Source organism: Hemicordylus capensis, chromosome 3 (assembly GCF_027244095.1).
Source record: "Hemicordylus capensis ecotype Gifberg chromosome 3, rHemCap1.1.pri, whole genome shotgun sequence".
Lineage (NCBI taxonomy): Eukaryota > Metazoa > Chordata > Lepidosauria > Squamata > Cordylidae > Hemicordylus > Hemicordylus capensis.
The window spans coordinates 273,360,824-273,386,274 of record NC_069659.1 but is presented as its reverse complement, the minus strand read 5'-3'; the positions used below and the strand labels follow the sequence as shown (position 1 = coordinate 273,386,274).

The following is a 25,451-nucleotide window of genomic DNA, read 5'->3' as shown; positions in this document are numbered from 1 at the left end:
TCCCCTATGAGCCATAATGCCTGTTCTCCTGTTCTTAATTCATACTTCAGTCAACACTTCCTTCCAGGGGCGTAGCTAGGGGAGAGGGGGCCTGTGTTCATCCCTCTGTCTGGCGGCCCCCTCAGAGTGAGGGAGACAATGAAGAAAATAGGGAGGGATGGAGCTGGAGGGCCCTCAGGAGCTGGGGGCCCGTGTTCTTTGAACCCTTTCGCTCAATTATAGCTACACCCCTGCTTCCTTCCTTTATACAAAGCAAGTCCCTTGGCAAACATTCTGAATTCCCTTTCTCTCCCCCCAAATTCCCAGTTTTGAAATTGAAATCAGTTTTACAGAAAAAAAGAAAAGAAAAGAAAAGTTGTGGAAATATTTTGACAGAAAATCTTCAACACTTCATTTTCGCTTGAGAAGAGTGGGGATGAAGGGATGTAATTGTTATAAGTAGTATACAGTATCATCCCCTTCTCCTTTCCTTTTAAAAAGTCTGTTTTGGTTTTAATGTTTCATGTACTTCTTGTTGAATTTTATACTAGGTAAGTTATGAAATACTCAGTGGCCTACATCCCACTGTGCACCTGCATACTGGGAAGAAGGTAGGGGTGTGAACGGACCGGTTCGGAGGCCATTCTAAAGGCCTCCAGACCGGTCCGGACACGGGTGGTTTTGGTTCGGGTGGGGGGTTCTAAAGGAGTACGGGGGGGGTGTTACTCACCCCCTCAAGAATGGCACCGTATATTATAGAGTAAGCGGGCGGCATACCTTCCTGCCGCCCGCTTCATTCCCCCTCCTCTCGGCGCGGCTGCAGTGAGTCATTGCGAATAATCTTCTTCCTCCGTTTTGAACATGCAATCATCGGGCGGCAGGGTATCACCCAGTCCCTGCTGCCCGGCTCTTCAATTCTCCCGGCTCGGCTGGCGGCCGCCCCCCGCAGCCCGAAGACCCCTGCCGCCCCTTCCCTTCCCATACTCAACGGGTCGGCAGGAGAACTCCCCTGCCGACCCGTCCCCTTCGCCCGCTGAGCTGCAAATGGCTTCTTCTCTAAAGTGGAGAGCGGGCGGCAGGAGAACTCCCTGCCGTCTGCTCGCTTCGCCCGCTGAGCTGCAAATGGCTTCTAGGAAGCCTTTTGCGCAGGCGAGCAAAAGGCTTCCTAGAAGCCATTTGCAGCTCAGCGGGCGAAGGGGACGGGTCGGCAGGGGAGTTCTCCTGCCGACCCGTTGAGTATGGGAAGGGAAGGGGCGGCAGGGGTCTTCGGGCTGCGGGGGGCGGCCGCCAGCCGAGCCGGGAGAATTGAAGAGCCGGGCGGCAGGGACTGGGTGATACCCTGCCGCCCGATGATTGCATGTTCAAAACGGAGGAAGAAGATTATTCGCAATGACTCACTGCAGCCGCGCCGAGAGGAGGGGGAATGAAGCGGGCGGCAGGAAGGTATGCCGCCCGCTTACTCTATAATATACGGTGCCATTCTTGAGGGGGTGAGTAACACCCCCCCTATTCCCTATTGGAACCCCCCACCCAAGTGCCGGACCGCAGCTCCGCGGCTCCGTGCACACCCCTAGAAGAAGGGTCTCCACTGCAAGAGCTTCCAGAGCTCCTCAGCAGTTATTGCACAAGTGGGTGGGGAATATGATTTTTACCAATCTCTTTCCCCCAGAAGTGCCCTATGCCACCCCAAAATGTGGCCCTGATGGTCAAACAGCCCTCAGGCACATATTTTTGATGGTTCAAGGCACTTTGAAGGGAAGGAGAGATTGGCAAAAATGGCTCCCATCTTGTGAAATAACTGCTGCAGTGTTCCAGAAGCTCTCTTCCCAGAGCATGAAATTCAGCCACTGAATCTTATTGTGTTATGCAAAGCTCTCCAAATAACTGGTCTTGAGGCAGAAAGAGTTGAGGAAATAAAATTTTGTTATTCTTGATGTTGTTTATTAATTGCGCAATTCACTTTTGCAGTAATTGTGAGTGCCCTAGGGGTGTTTTCTCACAAAAGCACAGTCTACATTTATGTCACTCTTTGACTAACCTCGTTAATGAGTTACAACAAACAATACATGTTATTTATCGTCTAATAGACTGTTACCGGGTAACAGTTTCTATTTGCATAGCTTCAAGGGGAAGGGCAGGGGAAAAACAAAGTTCCTCCATAATACCCATAATATTCTGTTTATTTGTGAGATTATTTACTGAAAAGCCAAGGTGCCTTTACAAGGCAAGGTGACTATACAAAGTCAGATTATGATTGAGGGAATGGGGAAGTAGATACTGAGCATGAGTAGAGTCATTTGTAATCCTTAATCCTTTGTTTCTTTACCAGGTTAAAGAAGCAATCACAATGGATTCTGCAAGAAGAGAAAGCACAGGTACAAGAATGGATGGAAATTACAAACAAGCAGGTTTAGGGTGGACACAAGGAGGAATTTCCTAACTGTAAGACCTGTTTGACAGTGAAACTGTCTTGAACAGTGGTGGTCTCTCCTTAACTATTCAAACAGAGCTGGATACCATCTATCAGGGATGTTGCAGCACTGAGCAGGAAGCTGGATTAGAAGACTTCCAAGGTCCCTTCCAACTCTAAAATAATTTGTACAGCACAGGGGCATAGCTGGGGGAGAGGGAGCCCGTGCTCACCCCTCCCCTCGTAGGCCCGAGGAGGGGAGCAATAATGAAGAAAATAGTGAGGGACATAATGAAGAAATTAGGGAGGGGTGGAGCTGGAGACCCCTCAGAAGATGGGAGTCCCGGGTTGTTTGAACCCATCCACTCAATTATAGCTACGCCCCTGGTACACCAACTGGAAATTTCTATATCAGGCAGTATAGAAATTCAATAAATAGATGGATAATAACATCCTAAGATTCTATGATTCAGTCTAATGGGATTAGCTGGATAGAAAGTGCATTATTATTTTTGTCACATTTTATCAACAAACAGCCGTGTTTAAAAAATGAATGTAAACAGATGAGCCCTGGATTGAAATGAGCAAGGTTCACCACAATGGCCATACCGTAATTCCCACTCTTCTTCTCCAGATGGGTGCTTGGCCACTTTCCATGCTGATTTGTACAGGGACATTTAAGTCTCAAGCCAGCCTGGAATTCATGTCTCCAAGCCTAAAGCCCTGTATCTATAATCCAGTGTTTATTGGGAGGTGTTACTACTCAGTGATGTGGAAAAGATATCTGCACATGTTCAGGCATATTCTTATTTTTTGATGTTATTGCTGAGCCTTGGCATTTAAAACAGGTTCCAGTACTGAATCTAGCTTAGTCAGCCCTGCTTATGAGTAATCAATAAACTGCATACAAAGCCTTGCATTTTCATTTGGAAACATACTTCTAGTACTGCATTAGCTTTTCCAACAGGAGCAACATAAAGGCAGCCCTGCTTCCTTTAAAAAGTTTCAACCACTTTTATTTATTGTTTATTTTATTTAAAATATTTTTATACCACCGAAAACTTACATCTCTGGGTGGTTGACAACAACAACAACAAAACCCCAGAAAAGTTAAAACTATTAAAATAATATTTTAATTAAAAGCCTGGGTGAACAAATGTGTCTTGAAAAACTTTTTTTAAGTTGTCAGAAATGAGGAGGCTTTTTTGTCAGCAGGGAGCGCATTCCAAAGCTTCAGGGCAGCAGTAGAGAAGACCAGTTCCCGAGTAGCCACCAGACAAGCCGGTGGCAACTGCAGATGGATCCCTCCTGATGATCTCGATGGGTGGTGGGGTTCATGACGAAGACACTCTCTTAAATATCCAGGGCCCAAGCAGTTTAAGGCTTTATCACAGATGGAGCACCTGCTTGTCCATGAGGTTTCCCAGATGTGGGAGAAAGCAGTGTAAATTAGGACAAGTTAGGATGAAGGTGTATAAAGCACATATAAGTGTGTATAAGCATAAATCTGAGTAAATCTGGGCCATTCACAGTGCTGCTTTTTATTGCATTGATTATGGTTTTTCAAACCTTGGCTTGTTCATACAAAAGGCTTCTTCCCATTCATCTCACCCATTTCTGGCCAATATGGTTGCAGAAGAGGTGGGGACATCTAGCCTCCTTATTGGTGCATTCACCTGTGCCTGGGGTAGTAGAGTGGGGGAGGGTGCACTTACCCCTCCCACCACTTTTCCACCACCAGCATTCATTGTTTGAGGCAGTGTACCTCCCTGCCGCCCCATTGCCCCCTTTTCCCGGATATGACTGGAAGTCGTTGACGGTCACATCAGGAAAATGGGGGCAACCGGGCGGCAGGGAGGTACACCGCCTCAATGGGCTATTCAAACAACGGATGCCTGTTGGGGGAAAGTGGTGGGAGGGGTAAATGCACCCTCCCCCACTCTTAAAGCAAGACGGCCCCCTCCATTGAACTGGTGGAACTGCCGGTTCTTTGAACCGGTTCAGAGGCCCATAAAGGGCCTTTGAACCAGTTCTGCGCACATCCCTAACTGAGAGGGGTGGTAGGCAAAGTCCAAAGTCACTCTCAGCCAGGTATCCACACCTCTACCTTTCACTTTATCTGCTTTATTTGTGGGATCTGGCTCAACAAAACATGCTGGAATATACCACACAACTATTTCAAATACTCCAGCAAAATACGTTTTAAAGATGCTTATGTTATGCATTAAAGGCCAACTGTCATGAAAAAAGCCAAATAACACCCCTGACTGTATGAACAGCACCAAGTTGAAGGTTCTGTAAATATCTCCCTTGTTTTAACTCATCCTTACCCTAGGTGTTGTGAAGCAGGAGTAAATCATCGTTTGGAAAATCTCCAGTGGCATATTTGCTATGAGTAAGAGGAACAGGGTGACCTTCCTCAACATTCAGTCTATATTCAGATAAATTGTTGACTCCCTATTCTGATTTTCAGTAACTTGTGCTTCGGTTCCAGACTGTGGCATTGGATACACACAGATTTTGCAGAATATTTTGTATGTTTGAGAACATGCAAGCTGCACAAAAGACTGAGATTCTAACTCAACAATCCACAGATATTCTGTTAAAGGGAAGATGGGAGGGGAGAATTTAAGGACTCAATAATAGAGATGTTGGGCCCTTTCTCACAGTCAGTGAGAAGGGCTACTGGGCGCACGGAGAGGAAGGCTGATGAAACTTACCTCCCCCACATACTATCATTGAATCCATGCTGGGTGCACATATTGCATGCTGAAAAACGGCCTGAAAAATGGGTGAACAGAGCTGTTTTTGAAGGAGGGGAGGCCAGTGGGGGGAGGGGAACCTCCACGGAAACCCCCCTGCCTCAGAGGAAACCCCCCCGGGGGTAAGTTTTTAAAAAATTGTTTATTTTTTTTTCCCATTTGCAACCCCAGACCAGAACAGAGGGAGGGGAATTAGAGGGGGTGCCGGACAGAACTGGCCCAGTCTGGTTCCAATCTGGTTCAGACATGAACCAAACTGGACCAGCCAGTTCTGTGCAGACCCCTAGTCTAAGCCAGGTCCTGGTCTAAATAAATTTTAATTTTATTCCAGAAAAATGAATTTTGGGTGGTAAACGAATATGCTCAAGTACATAAAATAAAAAAGAAATACAACAATTATTTCTGCACAAATCTACAAATTCAATCTGATAAATAATTGTGTAGTCATATAAGCATATTTTTGTCTTATCAGAACAATACAGTCTGTTTTAGAGTCTGTTCCCCCCACCTTCTCCTTTACTTTTCCAACCAATTATATAAAACTTGAAATTGGTATTCAGAGGCCCCTCATAATATGAAGCCCTAAATTGTAGTTTACTTAGTTTGTGCCTAAATCCAGCACTGCAAAAAGCCTTCAGCACAGATACTAGCTTGGCTCCCTGCAGGACAGAGCCTTTCTTGGGCCCTTCTATCACTGCATAGCATGTGGGCCACTAATTTTAAGGCATGCCTTAATCCAGGATTACAATGCATGCAGGATTACAGAGACAAAGAAAGAACATCAGTTCCCACCCACCCCATTTTTAGAAAATATAAAACCTAGCAGTTATTCTGTTTTGCCTTATAAGGAAAAGGGTAGAAGTAGAAAAAGAAATGTGGTAGCCTTTATATTATTTATTTTATTTAAAAATATTTATACTCGACCCTTCCAGTACACTACTGCTCGGGGTGGCTCACAACAATAAAATAGATACAACGTAAAATAAAAATAATAAAATTAACCAGATTAAGTAAACAAGTTAAAAGTCACACTAAAACACATAATCAGTATTAAGTTTCAAATTAGAAGTTATTTTAAAAGCTAAAAAATTAGAATTATTTAAAAAAACCATATATTGAGAATTAAAAGAACTGTATTAGCAAAGCTGGAGATTAATTTTCGATGGGGCTGGTGCTCTAAGTAAAATGTGAATATTCAAACTGGGTAGCATTACTAGAGCATTTTACTACCCCAGATGGTTTTACTCTGCTTTGTAGCTAAGATGTATGAAAACTCACTGCTTACTGGCTTTTTGTGGACCCAATTCCATTTAAACAAATGGTGTGTGACTCTTATCAATTTCTCTTTGCCAGGAAATTATGGTTGTGAGGAAGTTTGGAAGCATGGTTTTTTCATTAAATCGCCACCAGTTAATCTTTTCACCAACCAGGTACTTAGCACAATAGCCTTACTATGGCACTACCATAATAATAACCTGTTATTTTCAATATTCTGCATTTTACTAAGATGTAAAAACTGGCTGTTTTTCTGTAGAATTCATGGAAAAGGAGATATTTTATCCTTTCTAAGTCTGTCAAAAATGGTTATACCCTGAGGTATCTTAAAGGCCGGCAGGTAAAGGGCAACATTGGAATTGATGTGTAAGTATCTGATTTCTACCTTTAAAAACAAAACAAAACACAGTATCACTGAAATTCAAATCCCCTGTTTTTTTTTTAAAGCTCTGTTACAATTTTTTCCTGAACTTTTTAATATGTTTTGGACTAAAGTTATGCATAGACTAGACTACAGTCTTGCATGCTCCTGAACTGGGAGTTGAATCGTTTATGTGTTTGTGTGTAAGTAATAGCAGCAGCAGCAATACTTTGTTCTTTGCATTTTGGAGGATGGCTTAGTATATTTTTTAAATTTAATGTATGTATTAAACATCAACACAGGTACAGAAACAGACATGTCTTTGTGCATATGCAAACTCAGAAAAACATAAATAGACACCAGTTGCATATACTTTCAGAAGATATTTCTTTCTGTCTGGGTCTCTGTCCTTTCAGTTGCCTTTCTGATATCTATGAAAGAAAACAGGCTGCCATAATAGAAATACTTGCTCCTTCACCCTGACTTCAATTATTAATGGGAACAAAGTCCCAGATCCAGTTTCTGGAATCTTGTGGAACTGGCACAGACAGACAAGAACCTGGAAAACCAGCCATAGTCGCTTATGATGTTACAATAGATTGACATAGTGCAGAATCCCATACTCTTTCAGCTTTTGCTTATGTGTAACAGCAAAAGGATTTTGGAGGAAGAAGAGCCTTTAACAGAAATCTAGTTGCTTCACTCATCCTGGATGCTGTAACTACAAAACTATAGTTTGGAAATTATATGCAGTACAGGCATTCTTAGAAAAGGTCTTCATTCGTAAGCATTTCTTTTAAAATGTTATAGAAATTGCCTCCTAAGCACCTTAACATAGATCGTGAGCACATATACAAAAAACTTTGTACATCTGTAGTCATCAGCCACCTCTCCCTCTAAAGAGTGAACAGGAGTGAACCCTTGTCTTGACTGACAAACTGGTGAACTCCAGGACAGCCAATCAGTACACCAGGTTGGTGGGACCTAGAGAGCAATTGCAGGGAATTCAGGGAAGGGCAGTTTTTGTTGTCGAGAAGCACGTGTGGAAAGGCTTAGTGAAGGGCAGTGGAGTTTGCTCCCTCATGGCCGAAGTCAGCGTGGACGTTTCTCTTACAAAACAACCCTGTAGATCCTTAAAAGAAAGGATTGTAGGAAGCTTGAATTCTCAACTAGAGTTTGGTGAGTTCATAGAAAGTAAAACTGGGCTTTGGCTTTAGGAAAATTAATATAGGGAAAGGTTTGTTTAGTCAGACTTTGCATTAGAATTTCTTTGGTCCGTGTATTTTGATTATTCCTGATACTGTTTTATTATAGTTACCTGCAACGTAATTGAAATAAGAAACACTAGCCTATGCCCATCCAACCTAGGTAGTTGCAAAAGACTCTATAAACATTTAAGCATTGCAAAAGATTCTATAAGCATTTAAGTAAATTACTAAGTATTTTTAACTGTATATAAAAGCTGAGAAAAGCCTCATATGGAAGTAGGCTGTAGTAAATAAATAAAACTGTTTTTTAGTTCTTTTCTTTGTACAAGCCTTTCTGAGTTGGTTTTTAACTCAGGAAAAGGGGTGTTTGTGAAGGGTGACTTTTTCCTCTGGTGCAACATGTCCTCAGATGCTCAGCAGCTATCAGTTTTCTCATCCCATGTAAGCTTACATGTAGAAGGTTTTTGTACTTGTCCAATACTCAGTTATAGAGGGACCTTGGAATTATAGCACCCAATCCACCCGTCCGATCCTCAGCAAGTTTTAGACTGCTTGGTGGCAGCCTTTTGAACTTACCAGGAATACAGAATAGTTTTAGGAGAAGTCTAGTCAGGCAGCTTGGCAGGGATGATCCAGCATTTTCTTCCTCACACGCAAACTTGCACTAAGACAAAGGCTTTAATCCACTACAACATCTATCTGTGTATATTTATTACAGGTCTTCAGAAATATTAATTGGCATTGATGACACTGAGAAAATGGCAATTGTAAAGAAGATGTTTAAATGTGAACCAACAGAAGTTATGACCATCAGGACAGAGAGCAGGGTTTACTACCTTATTGGATCAGATAGGTAAGTTTGTCATTCTTGGCAAATGGGCATAATAAGAGATATAAGAAGAAAAACATCTTCCATCTCTATGTCTGGATAGGAAATTGCTGTGTTTGTACTAGAAAGACCATTTTTCAGTCTCTCTTAGAGCACAGAAGTGCGAGCTTCCTGTAGATCTCTTCTAATTGCTTCTATCCAACTGCAAGGGCAGGTCTCCTCAAGGTTGCAGATTCCACCTCCACTAAGCATTTGACGAGTCCACCCCCATCAAACTTAATAATCCGTATCTTCAATCCCCAAAACTATTTTTCTCCACCCAAAAGTGTCTTTGCTCTCCCTTGAAAAATCTCTTTCAAAATTTTAAGTGATTTTTGATGGACAGAAGGCTCCCCAAGCTTTCACTCTGTCTGCACCTCTCGCTCTCCTATCCTCCTGTCTTTACTACTGCCTTTTGTTTTGGGGTAGACTGGATTTTTCAATTAATGACTGGATTTGACTGGATTTTTCGATTAATATATCTGGGCAGTTCTCACTTCCACCTTGATGCTTTAAAAAAACAGGTTACTGAAACCAGAAATTTAGACCTTGTCTCACATTCTAGACTTTTCCTAACTTTATGGATATAATTTCAAAAAGAGAACTTTTTTTGTTGAAAAGCAGCATACATAATCTTCTTCATCATTTCCACATTTGCTGATGGGATGAGGAAGAAAAAAATTCAAGTTAAGCTGACAGAACAAGATGTTTTGACTTCTATGATTCCTGGCCATTTTTTTCTTAACATATTAGAAAGAAAGGAAAGAATGTGGATATCACCACCCTCAAACATGAGGTGTTTGGATTTGCAAGGAATCAACTGTAGCAGAATAGGGTCGTCTTTTGAGTTGATTGTTTTGGAAGGTGTCAGACATTCAGTGCACCTCTCACTTGCCACACACCCCTCTTCCCAGGACATGCTTTGACAGAGATATTCAGTGGTGCTTAAAAACAGGCAATAGAAATATTGTTGGCCACCTTTTCTGAATAGTCTCCCCTCCTTTGGGGGGCATTCATTACTTCTGAAAGCTTTTTTGTCTTAACAAAGACTGACATTGACACAAAACCAGTCTGACCTCAAAGCAAGAGAAAAACAAATAGCCTTTGTTTCTTGCAGTTCAGAACGGAGTGCCAATTTCCTTCATAGCTGCTTCCAACAATTCTGAAATCTGTGTATTTTAATAAGGATGTGTAAACAGAATCTTTGACATCTTTATTTTTAAACTTTCATCACTAGATTATTTTTGTCCCTCTTTCTTTTAGTTGTTCCACTTGGTGAGAGTATCTCAAGCCTTTATTTAAGGGCACACTATTAAGGCTGCCTATCTCTGGTAGACAAGAAACTAAAGCTCTTAAAGGCAAAGGAGCTCTGCTGCCACCACCAGAAAACTGCTGCTCACACAGAAAGAACTGTGTGTTAGAAGTGAGAATTCTAAAGCATTGCTCTTAGCACTGCAGTAATCTCTTCTAGCCACTAAAGGCATGATGTTAATACTGTAGGTCTCTCTTGGCCAGTTAAGGAGTAAGAACAAAACAGTGGTGCACCAGCTTGCGGCCTGCAGGCTTGACTTCTGCAATGCACTCTATGTGGGGCCATCTTTGTACCTAGTTCAGAAACTTCAGTTAGTTCAAAATGCGGCAGCCAGATTGGTCTCTGGGGCAACCAGTTGAAACAGTTGCACTGGTTGCCGATATGTTTCCTGGCAAAATGCAAAGTGCTGGTTATTACCTTTAAAGCCCTGGACAGCTTAGGTCCAGGTTACCTTAAAGAGCGCCTTCTTTTGCATGATCCCCACCACACGTTAAGGTCATCTGAAGAGGTCCATCTCCATTTACCACTGGTATATCTGGTGGTGACTCAGAGGCAGGCCTTCTCTACAGACACTCCTGGACTGTGTGGAATGCATTTCCTGCAGAAATCCATAATTTGAATACTTTATTGGCTTTCAGGAGAGTCCTCAAAACCTATCTATTTGGTCTGGCCTTCCAGGGTTTTTAAATTGTTGTAAGTGGTTTTAATGTTGTAATCTGGTTTTTCAGGGTTTTTTAATTGTTGTTTTATGGTGTTTTATAATTTTTGTTTTAACTGCTAATTAGTTTTAATTGTTTTGTTTTTAATTGTAAACCGCCCTGAGCCATTTTAGAAGGGCAGTACAGAAATTGAAATTACACACACACACACACACACACTTAATAACTGTTTGGTTGTTGTTGAAGGCTAGTGTTTGTTAGTCAGGATGTGCATGGAACCAGGTCGGAGACCCTTTATGGGCCTCCGAGCCGGTTTGACTGACCAGCAGTTCTGCCAGTTTGACAGCAAAGGGTGTTTAAGGGTGGGGGAGGATGCACTTACACTCCCCCCGCCCCCCGCACGTGTTTACCCTGCAGGTGCTCAGTTTTCCAAAAGTCCTTTGGGGCGGCAGCATACCTCCCTGCTGCCCCATTTTCCCCATTGTCCGCATGTGATCGGAAATAGTGAGCACACCTGCATGTGTCGGCATGCGCACACACATTATGTGAGCGTGCTCATGCACGCTCACTACTTCTGGTCACATCTAGACAACAGAGCAAATGGGGCAGCAGGGAGGTACACTGCCGCCCTGAAGGACTTTGGGGAAACCAAGCACCAGTGGGAGAAACACGGCAGGGTGTGTGTGTGTGTGCAAGTGCACCCTCCCCCACCCTTCGACAGCCCCCACTGGTTCCGTGCACATCCCTACTTGTTTGTGGATGTTGTTCTATATCTCTCTCAGTAAGTGATGTTTTAGTTTCTTAATAAATCTTTGTTTTTTGAACTATCCTAATGTCTCTAGATAATCTCTTGGGCCAGACTTCTTTAACACCAGATTATAGTCTGCCATGTGAGGGTTTTAATGGTTTCTCCTCACATCCCTCAACACTATGGTGGTATTAGATGAATGAATTGTGTCCTCAAAATGGCAGCACTGCATTGATTTCCCCCCTCTATAACATATAATAAATTTTAGCCCTGACATCATGACAGTATCTGTTTTGCAACGTCAACCACACTTGAGGGAGAGTGAAGAGCAAGTTGTCTTCCAAATTGTGGGGCCCTTCACCCAGGGACATTTGTCCCCCACCTTGTTCAATTATAGCCTTGACACAGCTATATCTCTGTCTCTTTAAACGTTTTTGAAATAGCAGCGGTGAGAACTGTTCTGGATTAGGACCATGGCATGGAGGAAGGGAGTTAACACTTTCCCTCAGCACTGCTTTTCTGACAGATATTGCCCCTCCTCAAAGGCTAGTTGCTGTGGTAAGAAAAACTACGTGTGGCTTTGTAAACGCATCCACAGGTCAAATTGTCTCCCTCTGCAACACACAGTAAAATGTTCCCTGTATCCTAATGTCATCAAGCCATTATTTTCCCACCAGTGGTGACAAATTCTGTGAAGAAGAGGCAGCAAAGCAGATACTGTCATGATGTCAGGCCTAAAATTTACTATTAGGGATGTGCACGGAACCAGCCCGAGACCATGTTAGAGGCCTCCAAACCGGTTTGGAATTGGGCCGGTCCAGCGGGGGGGGGGTCCTAGCTTTAAGGGCGGGGGGTAGTACTTACTCCTTCTGCTGCTTTTCCCCTCCAGCACTCAGTTTTTTTGCAAAGTTTTTGGGGCAGCAGCATTCTTCCCTGCCGCCCCGGCCCCAACATTGGCCAGAAAAAGAGGAAGTTGCCTCCACACATGCACCCGTTGTGGCACGCACGTGCCTGTCACCGCCATGCGCACGCAGACCGCACACATCACACATTGCATGTGTGATGTCACACGCACAACGTGTGATGTGTGCGATACACGTGGCAGCGGGCAGGCACGTGCCCCAATGGGCATATGCGTGGAGGCAACTTCCTCTTTTTCCAGCCAACGATGGGGGCAGAGGCGAAAAAACAGACCGCCGGAGGGGGGAAAGCAGCAGGAGGGGTAAGTTCTACCCCCCGCCCTTAAAGCTAGACACCCCCCAGTGCCGGACCGTGCCTCCGTGGTTCCATGCACATCCCTATTTACTATATGTTATAGAGGGAAAGAAATCAATGCAGTGCTGCCATTCTGAGGAGACAGTATCATTAAGGAGACAGTATCATTAATCTAATGAACTTACTGTAGTAAATATATAAATATAAATGTTTCTGAAAGTGTCTGTGTGGTGGGAGTGCAGGGCAGAATGTGTCTGCACAGGAGTGAAAGAAAGGGTGTGCCCAGAATGTTTTGTTTTTCACCATGTCCTTACGGTTCTTCTGCAGCAAAGTCATAGAGGAGGAGAAAGGGGGGAGCCTGGGGGCCAGTTTTTACAGGGCCCACTCCAACCCTGCTGAGTCATATATTTCCTGATATATATATTTCCATCATCCTGTATAGTTTGGCCCCAACGGGTAACCCAGTTTCTGCACACACAAAAATTAAATACTACAAACTATAAATGAGAACGCTTGCATATATTGCAATATGTTTTTTTTAAAAGTTTGACAAAGATCACAAAACTATGCCTAAAAGTTGGTTTCTGTCTCCTTAAAAACACAATTTGAAACTCTAGCAAAGAAATTGAGGAATGGACTACCTTCCTAACTGCAGCCTGCCATGGTCAGGTAATATTTTGATTATTAAACACAGTAGTGTTACTCTATAAGCAATTAGTGCCACAATTATCTTAAGGATTCTTGAACTCTGTCATATTTCATCACTTAGTGAATCCCCAAACTGGCCTATGAGACAAATAGTTTTCACAGCAGTGCTCAAGCTTGGGAAATGTTCACTCAAGGCTAAAGTGTTAATATACAGTGGATAGTTTTTGGACATTGTTTCAGTTTTCATATTTTATTTGGGTGGGCCTGAATGTTACTACTCATCATAGGTCTTTCACTATAGTTTGCCTTAAAGCAACACCTGGTCAAAGTCTAGAATATGACTAAGTAATATTTATGTTCCTTAATGGTCAGCTGTTGTCTTTAAAATGGGAGTTAATTATTAGGAGATGGACTTTGCGTACTGGAATTGCCCTGGAATGTTTGGAATGGGGAAAGCCATTGGAGTTGTTTGGGAAAGGCCCTATGTCTCAATCTCCCACAATTAAGGGGAGTGGTCTGGCATGAGTGGTATGTGTGCACGTTCATGCGTGTACACACACACAGTATGCACCTTATCTGGAGAGAGATCTGACAGTTGTCTGAGGACACATTGGAGTGTGTAGTTGTTTCTGTCTGGCCATCTGATATGAGAAAGAAGATAAGATCACACATCTCCTTGATTGCAATATGCTAGCTTTGTAATATTATTTGCAAATGTACATGGCACATACTTGCACTTATGCTCTACTACTTACATATTTGTAAATAATGTTACAAGTCAGCATAAATAGCCTGGGCTCTCTTCTCCAAAGGATAGTGCTAGAATCTCTTTACCTTTCTTGTGAAGTAGGGAGAATATAGCTTTGTTTTCTGTTTAAATGCTTTTAATCTTTTCTAAGTTTCTAGAAGAAAACGTTTCTAGAAGAAAATGTTGTTACTTATTAGGAAAGAGCCTAACAGGGCCGCTGCCATGTTTGAAGCAGCTCTCAGTATCCTGCCATCCTACCCTCTAACTGGGGTCACGGATAGGGTCAGGGAGGGAGGGAAGGAGAGAGAGAGAGAGAAAGTGTCACTCCATCACCAAGATTATGAGCACAGAAGTGGTGGCCCTCAGGACCTATGCAACAGTGATTATCCTTGATGTCAGCCATGGAGCCTTTAAAAAAAGAAGAATGGTGCAAGATTTGATTTTATAATGGCTCTCGTTCCCCTTTTATCATGCATTTAAGACATTCATACATGGGCCAAAATGTGTTTCACTAGACCCTGGGGAAATCAGGATCGAAAGCAAAAGAGGAGCAGAATAGATCATCCCCGAAGGTCCCTGAATTAGTCTTTGTTTAGGACCAAAAATGTTACACAAGCTAAAGGGCAACATTGGCTACTGACACAACAAGCAAAGTGTGTGCTATTTTATCACTTATGTTGAATATGGTAGATGTTCAGACTACTAGCACTTCTCTGTTGCCTTAACTAAACCATGACTTGCAGTCTGTGGGAGGGTTCCAAAATGAGTCTTCCTTGGCAATTGATTAAACAGAGCACCATTTACTGTCAATAAGGAACAAGATACATTGATACTGTGAAGCTAACCCTCAAGGGGAAAGAAGCATAACACTGGTTCTCTCTTCCTCTAGTCCACACGTTTGTACTACTGGTGATTATTTGTGGTATTATTTAAGTTAGTTTCTCTATTAAGAAAATGAAACATCAATAATGTTTTGTAGCACTTGCTAGATTGCCCTGAGCCAGGGTCAGTTTTGTCCACATGCATTAAAATTTCACATTCACTGTTTATTGTGTAAATTCAATTATGTAGCTTCATCAGCTTCCTGAAAATTGATAAAATAGCTGAATTTTATAACTGGACACAAAGTCTAGGCCCATTCATAACTAGTCCTTTTGAATCAGGCTGCAACAGGGGCAGCCCAGGGGGTAAGATACAGGTGCATAGCCCAGAAGAAGCAGGTTTGAGTTCCAAGGCAGATCAGGCAGAAGATGAGATTCCAATACTAGAGCAGAAGGGCCAAAAGCAGGCACAAGATCAAGTCAGCCAGGGCCATGATGAACCCAGGTAAGAATCGGGGGGGGGGAGGAAAAGGTAGACAAAGGCTTCACAAGTTGCTTGGACTGAGGAGCTAGCCCTGAGGTCCAGGCTTTGAGAGGAAGGCATGAAAGAGGCAACCAGGCCAGGGGAGAGCATAATGGCCCCCATAAAAACCAGCTCTGGCCTGTGAGGCCTTTTGGGGCAGCCCCTCCCCCCACCTTTCCAGGAGTAGTGAAAGACCAGTGTGCCCTTAGAGGAAGGCAAGAAAGGATTCACCCAGGCCAGGGAGCTCTTGTCCCCAGCTTCTGAAAAGACCAACAGCCTGAGACAATGTTTTATTAACATGTTGCTTCTTTTAATATTGTAAACCACTTTGGGTGCCTTTGTCAATGCATAAAGGCGGTATAAAAATGTAGTAAATAAATAAATTTATAGAACTATGTACCTGGGATTGGCCCTTTGAGTCAGCTGGCTGGCACTGCAAACTAGATGGCACCATAGAAGCCAAAGGCTTGCAGTCAGAACAGTCTTTTAGGTTTGCAATCAGAACAGAGCATGAGTGACCCTTAAGGTAAGGCACTGGAGCCTGATTGTTAGGAGTTCTGGTTCTGGTTCAAACAGCGCCTTACATCGCCATTATAGTCATTACAATCAACTCTATGTTGGCCCAGTTTTGGCCTGGTAACTGTCTTGATTCATTGTCCTTCTGTACCAAAGCGATGGTGACCTCTTATTCTCTCCGAACGAAAAGATATTTTTAAAATTCACAGGTGGAGGAAAACAAATTCATAAATAGCTGCTACATGCTTAATTCAATTACTGGACCTCAGGTGCGTATTCTGACAATGTTAAAAAAAAAAAGACTTCTGTGATAGTACAGTTACAAGTACAGTTACCACTAAATTTCTGTGATGGTAGAGCTACTATCAACTTTCTCATCAAATGTGAAATTTTGAGGAAAGTGTAGAAGTTCAAGTTCAGGTAAAGTATGAGCTTTTGGACAGAAGCAAAAAGAGGCTATATAGGACAAACTATATTCTGCATACTCCTAGTGAAATTTCCCCCACCTTTATGAAACTGAGATTACTACTTTTCTGTTTGCTGTATAGCTGCTACTATATTCACTTTCAGACCGAACACTGAGCCTTTTATTATGACAGTCACGATGTTAACCATGTCCAACTACACTACTTCTTTTCTTGAACCAGAAATCAACCCTGCCTGCATCTAGAGGCCGGTCAGTATCTTCACCTCCTTCTCTTGATGAACTAGAGCCTAACAACAAGGATTTGCAGCATGACAATCAATATGAAGTGAGAGCATTAAATTATTGCTTTAATCATGTATGTCTAGTTTATTTGTTGAGCTTGATAGTATTAATCATGATTGCTGCTCCTCAATCCCCCTAATTAACACACACAGCACAGACAGGGTGTGCCACAAGCAGAGAAGAAATGTACTACAGTATGGTGCTTCCAAGGAAATGTATATGGTTACAATACTGTCTACCAAGTTCCACCACCTGTGCTGATCTGATACATAACCCCAACCCCTACTCAACACAGGCATACTGTATGCAGTTGGAGTAATGATTTAATAAGGCTTAGGAGAAGGCAAAAAAGGTTGCCTGCCAATCTGACTTCAAGAATGTTTAGTTATTCCCAAAACCTAAACAAGTGTAATCCACTGTGAGGAATGTGGTGGATTCCATTTCATACTAAAGGAAATGTTATTGGAATACAACTTTATGCTCACACTAGCTGTATCTCAGAGGAAGGGGGGGGGGTTAATCCTTTTCTATTTAAGAAACACCTCAGAGGAGGTTAGTTTGTGGTTACCATTAGCTCCTCTGCTGGTGATGCAATGGTGAGCCATTTCTGTAGTTGCTCCAAGGCTGTGGAATGCATTCCCTGTCAAAGGAAGATCTGCACCATCTCAGATGGCCTTCAGAAGAGCACTGAAGTCACACTTGTTTTAGTCAGGCTGTTGATTTTTAAAATTTGATTTTAAACTTTAATTTATCTGATCGATCCAAGTTGCAGCTCATGGAATCACCATTAAATACACTTATGGTTAGCTCCCCTTCAGACAAACAGCACCATGAGCATGTTCATCGGCAGAAGTGGATGAATGATGGCAGCAGGGTGGGACTTCCTCCCCACTTTTGCCACTGTAAGCATGAGCACCCATTGCACTTATAATGTCTGTAGAGGGCTAGATGAATACTTGATTCTGGCACCTGGAATTTCAGTTAATAGTGTAGTATCTAATAGTGTGGTATCCCAGTGACTGAATACAGACATACCTGTAACCAGGGGTGGGGCGGGTTTCTCTGATGTGGTGTGAGCCTCTGCATCTGCTCCTCTAGAGACATACATTCTGCCTCCAGACAGAAAGCTGATGATAGGAACAGCTTGGATAGTAAGTCTGAGCCAGCCCACTTACTGAGCAATTAGGTACATGCATGAGCCCATCCTCATCCCAATGCACCCTCTTCTAATCATGGGGTGGGGCTCAAACCACCCTCTCACACATTGTCATGGATATTAAGAATATATAATTATTTATTTCTTTGTATTCCTTGATTCATCACTCTCATGTCTGGCAGGGCAGGGCAGTGCTGGTCTATCAGACAGGACTCACCAAAGGGAGTGAGGCGTAAGTCAAGGTCACCAAGCCAAGGGATTAAGTCTACATAGAAGTAACATGAAGCAGGTCCAGTAACAAGCCAAGGTCAGAAGCCAGCAGGTCAGGTCTACATGAGAGTAAGATAAAGCAGGTCAAATACCAAGCAAGGGTAAAACCAGGTCTACAGGAGAGATAGGTAAAGCACAAGGGGCAAGCTCAAAACTCAGCAACAATGTTGCTTCAATAAGGTTCTACTGCAAACTGAGTGCTTTTGAAGGGGAAGTGTGGAGCCTGGCCACATCCCTTTGGCTGTACTGCTGCAGGCTTAAAGTGCCTGTGCCTTAGTCTGTAATTGTTGGCTGCGGCGAAGTCAAAGCAATGGTGTTGGGACTGATGTGGCTTCTGCTTCCTCTTCTGAACGAGAAGAGGAAGAAGAGGGCAGTGGGGCATCCTCAGATTGAACAGGAGGTGCAGAACATAAAGGGTCCCCCAAACCCTGGAGGGCATCTGCAGACTGAAAAGGTGTTTCAAAGAATAAAGGAACCCTTGGGTCCTGGAGTGCAGGGACTTCACAGACTGCTCCTTCCTCTGCATCATTAGATTGACTCAGGGTCTGCCTCAGTTAAAGAGGATCAGACCGATGCAGAGGTGTAACGAGACCTCTGGGGGCCAGGGGACAAAAGCTTGGAAGAGGGTCCCCCATCGCACGAGCAAAGCATGTGCACGCCCCAAGCCCTGCCCCCTGCATCTGACATCAGATGCAAGGGGTGGGGCAACCAAAATTGCCCCAAGGCTTCTCCTCCTCCTGTTAGCCATCCCTGACACTGCTGCTGCTTCCCCTGCTCCACCCCCACTTCCTATCTTGGCCCCCGTGGCAGCAGCAGGCACTGTGGATGCTGGGCCTCTCTGGCCGGCTGCACACCTCTCTGGCCAAACTGCGCACCTGCACAGTTCAGCTATGGATGTTGCATGCCCTTGACGTCAACAAGAAAGAAATTCTTCTCCCTCTCACATTACACTAGAACCAGGGGTCATCCCATTAAATTGATTGCTGGGAAATTTCGGTCCAGCAAATGGAAGTATTTTTTCACACAACGCATAAGAAACTCATGGAATATTCTGTCACAAAATGTGGTGTCAGCTAACAACCTGAAAGGCTTTAAGAGGGGTTTGGATAACTTCATGGAGGAAAGGTCTATCAATGGCTACTGGTTGGAGGGCTATAGGCCACCTCCAGCTCAGAGGCACGATGCCTCTGAATACCAGTTGCAGGGGAGTAACAGAGAAAAGGCATTCCCTCAACTCCTGCCTGTACGCTTCCAGTGGCATCTGGTGGGCTGCTGTGTGAAGCAGGATGCTGGCCTTGATGGGCTTTGATCTTGATCCAGCAGGGCTGTTCTTATGTTCTTATAGTCAAACTGTGCAGGCACACAGTTCGGCTGGAGAGGCGCACAGGCCGGCTGGAGAGGTCCGACAGTCACAGCACCTGCTGCCGCCACAGGGGGTGGCCTACCCCGCACAGCTCACCCCTCACTCCCAGAAGCCAAGATAAGAAGCAGCAGCACAGCAGGAGAGGTGACAGGGCAGGGGTGGCGGTGGGGTGGTCTGTTTGGGGGCTCCTTGCAGGCCCTCTGACCCTGTGGGCCCAGGGACATTTGTCCCTGCTTGTCCAATGGACCCTACGCCCATGGACGCATGGATCATGACAATTTCTGGCCTAGAAATGAATGGCATTTTTCCTGTAATCTTTTCACTTGAAACTTCAATTTTTCATGAATTGGTTCTTTTTATAGTTGTAGTAGCTATCTAGTTGTTCTCTCAGACAGAAAGATTAGTGAAAGAATGTATCTACATAAAATAGATTAATAATACATCTTTAAGATTGCGATAGAGCTATCTTTTTAAATTAATGTTGTGAGCCTCCCCAAGCTGTAGTGTACTGGAGGCGCGGGGTATAAATATTTTAAATAAATAAATAAATACATGACAGCTTGTTCTTCACTGATGGACTTTATGAACTTTATGTTTATAATTGAAATGCTGATGTATTTCACTAGTTAGGATTTTCTTCCTGATCATGAGACATTTTAGAATAAAGGAATGTAAACAGGCTATCCTTAAACTCCTTACCTGATTTGGGGCAGCTTAAGGAAAGCTATGGATAAGATTCTGAATTAAGTCTAAGCTTCTCGAAAATATTGTTCATATAAAGTCCTTTGTTATCAATTCTATCTTACATGCCATGCTTTGTCTATGTTCTATATTTTATATATGCAGTACTAGAAGTTATATAAGCAAACAAGTGTTTTAGCAGAAATGTTTCCTTGAAAGTTTAAAAAAACTTAAAACTAAAGAGAGTGTCTTCTCTGCCGTGAACCCTGTCGCCTATTAAGATCATTTGGAGAGGTCTGTTTATGGTTGCCACCAACTAGTTTGGTGGCAACTCGGGGCCGGACCTTCTCTGTGGACCTTCTCTGCCCCAGGGCTTTGGAACGCGCTCCCTGCTGAAATAAGAGCATCTCCTTCTCTGTTTGGTTTTAGGAGGACCCTGCAAACGTACCAGTTTTCCCAGGCTTTTTACTAAAATTTAAATTTAAATGTGTTTTTATCTATTGTTATTTTTATCAGTTTTATGAATTTTAAATTTTTATATTATGTTTTAATTCGTACACTGCCTAGAGATTTCTCTGTCAGGCAGTATAGAAATTCAACAAACACAAAGAAAGAAAGAAAGAAAGAAAGAAAGAAAGAAAGAAAGAAAGAAAGAAAGAAAGAAAGAAAGAAAGTTCTTGCCTTTTGAGACAAGAGCTTGGATAGTGTCAATACAGTACCATATTGAACTCACTCACAAAGTGATGTATTCTCTGGAGGTTTTTCCACTTTTCAGCTAGTTGAGAAAGCTTAGGGCTAATCTAAATGCTGAAGTTGTAAAAAACTATCTAATAGAGTCCACTCTGTGACAACATGATTAGGAATACATGCTAGGAAATGGAATACGACATACTTGTACACTTCTCTAATGTCCAGTAGGCTTGGATATATCATCTGACCCCTATTACCACTTCTCTTCTCCCCTCTCTCCATGCTTCAAGCAGGCTGTCTACTTTGCTACTGTTGTTTTCTAAGCACCACTGATTCAGACCTTGAAATAAAGCCATGCAGTGAGTCATTATTTTGTTCTGTTTAAATTTCTTGAGGTGCAAGATACAGACACTTGCCAGAAAAGCTGCTTCTCTGATGACAAGAAAAGGCCACATTCTGATCCCACTCCTCAAGAAGCCTCTGAAAAAATCCACGTTTATGAGTCACCAAGAAAACTTCTACAACGTATTGTGAGTGTAGAAAATGGGGCTGGATAAATTGTCTGGATCATTTGAAACATTCACTGCATTGCTTTAATGCCTTGTCTAATGGGAATAGTTGCATGAACAGTTGCTCAGTTAATTTCCCATGACATCTGACAGACTATTGCTAATTATTATTATTTAATTATGCTGCCAAATAAATTATTATAGTATCTCGGACCCTTGATTGTCTTTTGGGGCTCAAGGCTTTGACAAATTGACTGAAGTCAATGAAGCTCTTTTCACAATCCATGAGAAGAGCTTCTGTCGGGTCTGCAGGGGTCTTAGCCCTCTCTCTTCTGTCGGGTCTTACAGATGATCAAAAGGCAGCCCTGGAGCGGCCGGAGCGGCCTCCCACTCGACTGCCGGCTCCATCATGGAGCTGGCAGGGGCTACAGGGATCAGGGCCCGAACGGCCCCCGGAAGTCCCATGCGAGTGCTCAGGACATCCTGGAGAGACCTCCGAGAGACCCCCGACCCACGTGTCGTGGTGACACATGAGCAAAGAAATGAGGTTAATGGAGCACTCACTCCGTTAACCTCATTTAAGGGGAGGGTGTTCTAGGCGGGCTAGCCACCTTGGGAGCACCGGGCTCGCCTGCAGGCCCGGTGGTTCCCACGATCAACGGAAAGCGGGCTAAGCTCCTTTAGCCCACTTTCCATTGATCGTGGGAATAGCCTCAATAAGTGGTTGTGCAATGGAATTGCACCCACCCACCTCAGTCACACATTTGCCTTTATATCTACAAGGCATGTACATGCATAGAATCCTACATGTGTACATGTGCATAATACTCAATCTTTACTCCCACATAAAATGTTAAATTTATCCAGTTTGCTAAATGTATGCATTTATCCCTTGTGAATGACTGTGGTTTAGGGCTGTGGTAGGCAGACTTACGGTTTTGGGGGCCTTTTTAATTTTTTTTTTTTTTTTTTTTTGCCAGAGCCTTGGAAGCTTTTAGCACAAAATGGTGGCTTTGGGAGGCAGAGCCAATCACAAAATAGCTGTTCATAAGCAATTTTCCATCTATAAAATAAGGATTTCAACAGAGCTGGACAAAGGCATAATGGAAGGCAAACTAAGGCTGAGAGATGTGTAAGGACAGCAAGTTGTGTCAGCCTTCTTAGACCCATTTTAGAGATAGGGAAAACTGAGGTTCAGAATGCCCAGTTCTTCCACTACACCGAAAAACTCTCTCCTTTACATCATAATTACGGGCCTAGAGCACCTTTCTTATGAGACAAGGCTACAACACCTGGGGCTATTTTTAGTTTAGAAAAAAAATGACTTCTAGGAGACAAAATAGAGGTCTATAAAATCATGCATGGTATGGAGAAAGTGGATAGAGAGAAATTCTTCTCCCTCTCACATAACACTAGAACCAGGGGTCATCCTATGAGATTGATTGCCAGGAAATTTAGGACGAGCAAACAGAAGGATTTTTTTACACAATGCATAAACAACTTGTAGATTTCTCTGCTACAAGATGTGGTGACAGCCAACAACCTGGATGGCTTTAAGACAAGTTTGGATAACTTCATGGAGGAGAGGTCTATCATCGGCTACTAGTCAGAGGGCTATAGGCCAGCCTCAAAGGCAGGATGCCTCTGAGTACCAGTTGCAGGGGAGTAACAACAGGAGAGAGGGCACGCCCTCAACTCCTGCCTGTGGGTTCCGGCAGCATCTGGTGGGCCACTGTGTGAAACCGGATGCTGGACTAGATGGGTCTTGGGCCTGATCCAGCAGCGCTGTTCTTATGTTGCTGCTCAGCCTTTTTATCAGTGGCATGAAGGTTGAGCAAAATATGGTTAATTTGGTGGTATTGGGCCTACATATTCTGGTGAGTGAGGGGAGACTACGATATTTCAGGAGGATATTCCTGCAGAAGTGGAGCAGGATAGGCGGCATTTGTGTGGGAAGAAAATGGGAAGAAATAAATCGTAAAGAAAGTAAAAGCTACCAGAGAGAGAGAGAGATTGAAAACTGTGGAGTCGTATCCCCCACTCAGCCAGACAATTACATTTGCAATATTGGGTATCTGGGAAGGAGAAGGGGAACCTGAAGGCCTGGAGAGCTACTTCAGATAAGCCCAAGCTACCTGATACCTACCTTTGGTTTAGGGTACATTTTTATCAGTTATTTTGCCCAGAAATAGCAGCTGGAATTCATGTCGCAACCTGTCCATGTCCTACATTAAAAGCTCAACTTTCAGTGTATATTGTAGAGAAACAAGTATCTCTTTACTTGCTACTGGATTGGTTTGCGAGAAGAAGGAGCAGCCTGTGTACACTTCCCATTTTGACCCTTTTTAGAGTTTGTTGAGCAAAGAATAATGATACTATAAACATGACAGCACTTTATTTTAGCGACACCTACCAAATAGTCATTGCATTGATCCTCCTGAAGAACAGTCAGATGAAAAGTTCGAAGAGAAAGAACTCTACGATTCTCCACGCAACGTTCTAACCAAGGTAATCTACAAGGCATCATCTTCCGTGTTCTGTATTGTGATGGTTCACTGTTTACATCATTTGTCATTTACAGAATACTTTATCCTAGTTTACAGCATAATGCTATATATACTTACTCAAAAGCAAATCCCACTGTGTAGGGATGTGCAAACCGGCTCAAGATTGAGCCAGTTCGCCCTCAAGCCAGACTGGGCCCATGTTTGGCTCAACATTGAGCCAAACACCCTGGGTGAGCTCAAAGCCAGTTCAAGCATTCTAAGTTTTTAAAAAATTATTATTATCATTAGGATTCTCCACCAGTTCCAGGAGTACTGCCACGGCCCAGGCAGGGGTGCCTCTGCCATTTCCCCCTCCCCCCACTCATCAAAGGGCAGTTTCGGGCCATTTTCAGGCTGTCTTGTCTCTTCCTCCAGTGGTGGTGGCGGCCATTTTGGCCAATGCTCTACCATTGAGCTATGACCTCATCCCCAAAACTATACATGTGTATAGACTTGTATGGGCAAACGCTGAACACAGCTTGTATATGCCTTGAACTTAATATGTAAATAGGGCTAGCAACTAGCTAACAAATTTGTTCCCCACAAATCTGTGTCCACAGACAGCCCCAAGGGCAAGAGGCAGAACCTGGGCCAACAATGAGCAGGAAAAAAAGAGCTGGCACTCAAGAGTTGGCTCCAGTGGTTTCTTGCAGTAATTGCCAGTTTTTATAGCTGCTGCACCAGCAGAGTGAATTGATCCCACCCTTTTTCTAGGAAAGACTCTGTTTCTTAAAGAAGCCTTGCTTTATTTCTTAACTGCTGGATACAGTGATGTTTGGGGGCCCTCATCTAAGACTGGTAGGTCCTCAGGGAACTCCTCTGTGTCAGATAATGAAGGCAGGGCAGTGTTCTCAGGTTGTAGAGAGGATGTTGGCTTGGGATCCCCTGGTTCATCTGGTGTGTGGGGGTCCCAGTGACACAGGATCATGTGAGGTCTGGACCACAGACCTCACCACCATCACTTCTCATTCCCCCCTCTAATTCCCTGAACCTTCCACATTATCTTCCAATTTGTGTGTGTGTGTGTGGGGGGGTGTATTTCCTGTATCTGGGGTCATGACATCAAGTACCTCACAGCTGATTAGTTCTTTTGTTTCAAAACCCAAGGTTCTTAAAGCATCAAAATAGTGGTGCATTAGCTGATAGCATCCAGGTTGACTTTCGCAATGCGCTTTACATGGGGCTGCCTTTGTATGTAGTTCAGAAACCTCAGTTAGTTCAAAATGTGGCAGCCAGACTGGTCTCTGGGGTAACCCAGAGATACCATATTATGCCTGTTTTAAAACAGTTGCACTGGCTGCCAGTATGTTTCTGGGCAAAATACAAAGTGTTGGTTATTAGCTTTAAAGCCCTGGATGGCCACCAGTTACCACAGGTACGTCTGGTGGTGACTCAGAGGTGGGCCTTCTCAGTAGCTGCTCCTGGACTGTAGAATGCACTCCCGGACTAAATCTGTAGCTTGAGTTCATTATTG

General features: G+C 43.5%; 1 protein-coding gene across 1 annotated transcript in view; it reads left to right on the top strand.

Annotated features, from left to right (window-relative positions):
- Positions 1-2,326: 2,326 nt before the first annotated feature.
- Positions 2,327-25,451, top strand: part of PLEKHS1 (pleckstrin homology domain containing S1) — a 47,939-nt gene continuing 24,814 nt past the window's right edge. Inside the window, exons 1-8 of the mRNA XM_053308993.1 lie at positions 2,327-2,354; positions 6,505-6,581; positions 6,686-6,792; positions 8,714-8,848; positions 13,415-13,466; positions 16,701-16,805; positions 21,318-21,452; positions 23,835-23,939. Coding sequence (XP_053164968.1) covers positions 2,327-2,354; positions 6,505-6,581; positions 6,686-6,792; positions 8,714-8,848; positions 13,415-13,466; positions 16,701-16,805; positions 21,318-21,452; positions 23,835-23,939 — 744 coding nt within the window. The remainder of the gene's footprint in view (positions 2,355-6,504; positions 6,582-6,685; positions 6,793-8,713; positions 8,849-13,414; positions 13,467-16,700; positions 16,806-21,317; positions 21,453-23,834; positions 23,940-25,451) is intronic.